We start from the raw sequence: 6,249 nt of genomic DNA on the forward strand, positions 1-6,249 counted from the left end.
TTGTTCAAACCTTATCTTAAATGAAATATCCATTTATTCATATTCATTGGCATTTTTAGATTTTTAAAGAAATCATTTTTTTTTCTAGTCGAGAATTGACTATTCTGGAAGTAATCCTTGATATTATCAAATCCCAAAATGTTATCAGAAGGCAAATGTCTTATAACTCCTACTTTGAATATGTTTTATAGGATTGCGTTATATGGAATTCGATAACCAAAGAAATGATAGAAGTGATATCACAAAGATGATAAAAGTAATATCATTAAGAATGATATCACACACTTTATTATCACTTACAGTAATTGCAGCAAGATTAAAATCACTGTTGCTTCTTTTAGATGCTGTTACAGTTTGTGCTTATATCTTCATTTTATTCAAATTTGCACAATTTTTAAAATTACAGTTAACAATCATAAATGATATTTTAGTGTTGTAATATGTCCAAGTATCTGTATTTCCTGTCATATGTCCTCTTTATTATTATCATTATCATCTACTATTGTCATTATTAACCATATCATAATTATTATCAATTTGTCGTAAATGTATGGTTAGTAATCATCACCTTTGTTTGACGAATGTCCTTGGATGTTGATATATATGGGGGAAAATGGAATAGTGGAATAGTAAGTATTATATGTAAGGTAGGTATGTCCGTGTTAACGGAGGCAACCTTTGATTAACTAATTAGTGGAAAGGAAAAATAGGAGAAGTGGTGGTAGAGCAATCAAGATTAATTATTCTTCTCCCGAGGACAAACATTCGAACTCCTCCCCTCCAGCATCGCATTTTATTTTTTTTTTTTGATCCTTTCTCACTCTTTTCTGCAAAGTCATCGATAATTTGCACAATTCATTTTACCCTCGTTTAATCTTTCTTTTTTTTTTAAAAAAAATTGATCGTGAAATTTTGCTAGCACAAATTTATCATTAAAGAAAAAAAACATAACCTTTGACCCTTGACTTTCGAGAATTAAAAGAATCTTTTTTTCTTACCATCAAAATGTTGATTATATCCAAACATATGCTGTGATCATTGTCACATTATTACGAAGCCAAAACAAGAAGTCATATGATTCTTCTTTATCTACTACATTGTTGATATCTGTTTAAAAAAAAAAATGAATACATCCACTGCACACCTTTTTTATCTCGTTAAATATTGATTCCTTCTGGTTTATTTCTCATTTCTTTAAATGTTGCTTGCTTGCATTATCAGGAATGATAATTGAGTAATTGATATCATTATCATATGATTATCATTTTGTATATGTTTAGGTGGATTACTTTTTAATTGATATCATCCTTATCAACAAATGGCCTAAATTTTACATTCCTTTTCCTAATCTTTAAATTGGAAAACTCCATTTGTCATCAATGGATGAAATTGTATGTTTGCAAACAGAGAATTTTTCCTATCCCTAAACTCTCTCCCACGAAAAACAAAAAAAAAAAAAAAAAATTAAATTTTTTCTTAAAAGTTTCTTAGAAAAATTGAATGATTAAAACTGGTTTGAAGTTGAAACAGAGCGGGCGCTCTGCGTCATACTACTCCTAAGGCAAATGATTCCACTTCAATTCCCATTTTCGTTACAAACTGGACTATTCGCGATCTTTACAGATTTTCTTAGCAACATATGAGACTAATCAATAATGCTATTCTTCAGTACTATCTGACATATTTATTTTAAATCTGTTGCTATAACGATTCTGAGCATATTTTTCTAAATGTTTCATTCACAAAACATCGAAACAATTTTGAAATTGATTTGCTGACTCATTTTTGAAGCAGCTGACGAATCATCACGTGAACTCTAGACTAGTATGATTCTTTTCGTGGAAGAATTTCAATTCTTTTAATGATCTGTGATATCTTTGCTTTTTGCAATGTTGATTACATCCGAATTGGTAGTAGTTATTATGCTATTTATTGATAATATCCATTAGTAACAATCAATAATATTGCGAATTTTGTGATAGAGAGCAGATTCAAATTCATGGATTATATAAAGGACACATTATATTGGAAGAATATAATGGTACAGTTTTAAAAATGCTTCTTCCTGCTTATTCAGCATTGACATTTTTATTCGAATGAGAAGAATGGGAGCAACAATTTCTTTATTCCACAGATCATTTTTCTATTTTTATTTCATTCCTAACAGAATAGCTTCCATCTATGCAACACATTACTTTCATTTTCTTTTTTTCCTTTTTTCTTTTTTTTTAAATTGCTATTTTTAATGTTTTGAAATGAGAAATTTCACCGATCATTTATTCCAATATTTATAACATTTCTTTTGAATTATAATTTTTGCTCCAGTATAGACCTATTAATGAACATTAAAAAAAAGAAATCTTTAGAATAATATTTACATAAAAGATCGTTCAAAAAATATTTGTATAGTATTAATGAAAGATTATCAAGATAATATTTGTTGTCAGATATTAATTGGTATCATTGTGTCTTCTATTGATAACAATCGTTTGATTATATTTGAATCTATTGATAACACTGTATCACTTTAAATTATACTTTTTTAGCTTATATAAAAAAAGTGTTTTAGTTAATATCTTTATCAGATATCGTCATCTTTCTTTAACGTCTCACATAGCTCTAATTCATTATTTACTTTTTAATTTCATAATACAACTAATATTCAGGAATAGAACAAATCAGTGTTTCCGGAAAGATAGTGGATCTAGGCGGAACGAAATGTTTAATGTCTGGCTGTTGAGCCTGATTACCGCAGCCCTGCGTAGCGTGATAGTCGCTGGTATGTTGAAACCAGTTTGGCATCATTCTACCAATAATGGGCCTGAACAAACATAGTAAGTTTTCTGCAGTTCAGATGGCTAATCAAGTAATCATTAGCACCTAATCAATTAATTAATACAAGAAAAGGTACACAATGCTGTAGGCGATTAATTGCCTTATTAAGCATTAAAAAAGGTTTTATTCCGATGTTAGGACTAATCATTCCATCTCTATTAGTTATTCTTGCTGTGATGAAATGAATTACTGAAATTTGAAATGAAATTTTAGTCCTGGGACATACTTGGTGATTGCACCTAAAGTGGTTAGGCCAAGTCTGCCATATGCTGTTTCGGTAAATGTACTCAAAAGTTCGGAAACCGATCATATCGTAAGGGTTGAAATACGAACTGCTCAAAATGATACAGTGGGAGCTCGTGTTGTGAATAATGTTAAAACAGGTGATTATCATCACTTTCCTCATTATTATCACTGATCTTGTCAAAAATCTAAAATGTTTTTCGTTTTCTCTACTCATTAATCGTTTCAAGCTAAAAATTTTAGTAATTAGTAACTGCTTCTTATTCTATGATTTATAATACATTATTTGATCAAGGAATACTAAGAGAAGATGAAAAGGTTAAAAAATGAAGACTATTTAGGCTCGAACTAGGTCATCTGATCCCAAAATGAGACCTAAAAGAAGAGAATTTCCTTTGGTCACCTTTCATTTGTTGACTCTTATGATTACATGGCAGTTATTGTTTTAAGAATTATTTCATAATATAAGTTTTTATCAATTTGACCAAACAAATGAGAAGTAGATGTATTCTAGGGTTTTAAATTAGGAATTTACAAATTTAACAAACGAATTCTTTGAGAATCACTTTTAGCGTTTTGCTGTATCATTTCAGGACTATACTGTTTCCAAAAATAAGCTCAACTGTACTGACTTTTCCTATAGATTATTAAACAGATCCATCATTTATCTGATCAAATTATCGATTGGTTTATTTCGAATTCAGACAATTCCAGGAATACCACAAACAATAACAATTGATGGATTGTCACCTGAAACTCTTCTACCTGGCTCGTATTACAAAGTGTATGTGAGAGGCGAGACATTGGGTTCAAAGGTTTTGTTCGAAAATGAGGAAGATGTTCGTTTTGACGAAAAGTCTCTTTCAGTGTTCATACAAACCGATAAAGAAATCTACAAGCCTGGATCTACTGGTTTGCTCTCTTAAATTTTCTCAATTTAAAAAGATTATTTAAATAGAACATTTCTTGCTTAATTAATTAACTCGTGATTTTTGAACTCTAAAAAGGATTTTTAAATTGTCATAATTTCACATCATATGCTTAAGAATTACAGTGCGATATCGTGTAGTAGTGGTGACACCTGATTTAAAGCCTTATTCGGAAACTCTTTCTGTGATGATCAAAGATCCGAATTATAATATTATTAGCCAGAAAAGTGATCAACCACTGATAAAAGGTATTGTTGAAAATCCATAATTTTGCTGGAATTCTTTATTGAAATATATATAAATTTCTTATGAGAATAATGAACTGAAAGATTCAGAAGAACGATTTACAGGTGTATACTCAAATGAACTGGAACTATCGGTGGAACCACCACTTGGTGATTGGCAAATAACGGTAAAAACAAAAAGTGGTATCAAATTTGAAAAAGAATTCACAGTCGACAAATACGTATTACCAAAATTCGAAGTAAACGTGAAAACGCCAAGTTTTATAACCATCAACGATGATCTAAGCGTTCATATTGAAGCCAAGTAATTCCTTTATCATTATTATTCATTTCAATATGAATTATGAATTAAGTTATTAGTATTGGTTTTTGATAATATCTGGTACTAATCAATACGACTATTTCATGCATTTTTGTAACACACTAGAACTCTGTTACAGTAATTCCCAGGAATCTATTCTTGTGTTTCACGTTTTTACATCAAATCATCAGCTATTTTAGGTATACATATGGAAAAGGAGTATCTGGTAAAGCAAAAGTAACTTTAGAATTACCTTGGCATCATTTCACAGTTCCATTAGTTGTCTCGGACGATGGAACGGTTAAAAAGGTTTGGACGTAATTTTATTTATTAATTCATGGAAGGCATCATATTAGTTAATGTTTGTTTCTAGACGGAACAAGAGAACATTATTGAAAGAACAGTGAATTTAAATAATATGGGAGAAGCAACAATTGTCTTCACAAATGAGGAACTGAAGAAGCATAAACTGGTGAATGGATACGGTGGTAGTTCAGTGAAGATTACTGCAACGGTTACCGAAGATTTAACAGATATTAAAAGGAATGCTACCGCACAGGTTATCTTACAAAATAGGCCTGTCATTACGATTTATAACTCTAATAAAGTGCTTTTTTTTTCATTTAAAAATATGAAAATATTGATGAATACGTTGAGCATTTAAGATTGTTGCATATCGACATGATGTCAAACTGGATATGGAAAAGCAGGGTGAAACATTTAAACCTGGCCTCGGATACAGTATTGTCATTACATTAAAGCAAATGGATGATACACCGATTAAGGCTACCGTACCTAAACGTGTACAGGTAGCATAATCATAACGCCAAATTTATGACTCAATTAGATTTCTAATTTATTGCCGTTTTAAGAAGCTATTAATTAATGATCAGAATGTATTTTAAGCAAAATTACATCTTGAGAATAATGATGAAGTAAGGGAAGGCATTTCATCATTTGTCATTTTTGATTTTTATGAATTTTAATAAACAAACAGTTCAGGTAACAACATTCTACAGCTATCTCTATGTATCCGATTCGATAAAACAGCACGAAGACAAGGAAGTGAAAATTGTGGATTTAGATGCTCACGGAACTGCTGTGATTACTTTGCAACCACCTCATAATTGCACCGATGCGCGAGTTGAAGTTACTTTTTACCCTATTCAAATCATAATTAATGTTTCCTTCTCCGCCATTCCAGATTTCCTCGAAAGTGGACAAGAGACGAAACAAATTTTCAGGTTCATTACCTGAAAAACGATGTTCTGTTAGCAATTACAGTTCCCAGTATTATGAATAGTTTAATTGAGGAATATGAGGATTACTTTTCTCTTTCCTCTTCCTAACTTTTGAGCTGTTTGAAAAGCCAAATTCATGTTCATGTCTCCATTTTTCTTGACAATCCGTGTCACCAGTTCAATCCACTCTCGACAGTTCGTACCATTAGTTCAATCCATTCTCGACAATTCGTCTCATTAGTTCAATTCACTCTCGACAATCTGCAGTATTAGTGTAGTTCGTCATTTCCTTCATTACTTTTGAAAAGATAAATTTGCAAATTAATGGATGACTAATTCATCGCTTAGTTATAATACCACTATATATGTATATAAATTAAATTAAAAAAAATTGTCTTTCTCCCTCCCTCTCTCTCCCTTCTCTCTCTCTCTCTCTCTCTCTNTNTATATATATA

At 30.7% G+C, this 6,249-nt stretch overlaps 1 protein-coding gene across 2 annotated transcripts in view; it reads left to right on the forward strand.

Moving 5' to 3' along the window:
• Nucleotides 1–2,655: 2,655 nt before the first annotated feature.
• Nucleotides 2,656–6,249, forward strand: part of LOAG_17355 — a 19,395-nt gene continuing 15,801 nt past the window's right edge. For both annotated transcript variants that reach the window (XM_020450014.1, XM_020450013.1), the window contains exons 1-9: nt 2,656–2,834; nt 3,049–3,218; nt 3,793–3,990; nt 4,133–4,255; nt 4,358–4,556; nt 4,754–4,862; nt 4,927–5,112; nt 5,219–5,362; nt 5,556–5,702. In XM_020450014.1, the coding sequence (XP_020306365.1) occupies nt 2,719–2,834; nt 3,049–3,218; nt 3,793–3,990; nt 4,133–4,255; nt 4,358–4,556; nt 4,754–4,862; nt 4,927–5,112; nt 5,219–5,362; nt 5,556–5,702 (1,392 nt within the window). In that variant the 5' untranslated portion in view covers nt 2,656–2,718. The remainder of the gene's footprint in view (nt 2,835–3,048; nt 3,219–3,792; nt 3,991–4,132; nt 4,256–4,357; nt 4,557–4,753; nt 4,863–4,926; nt 5,113–5,218; nt 5,363–5,555; nt 5,703–6,249) is intronic.

Source organism: Loa loa, assembly GCF_000183805.2.
Source record: "Loa loa unplaced genomic scaffold supercont3.65, whole genome shotgun sequence".
Lineage (NCBI taxonomy): Eukaryota > Metazoa > Nematoda > Chromadorea > Rhabditida > Onchocercidae > Loa > Loa loa.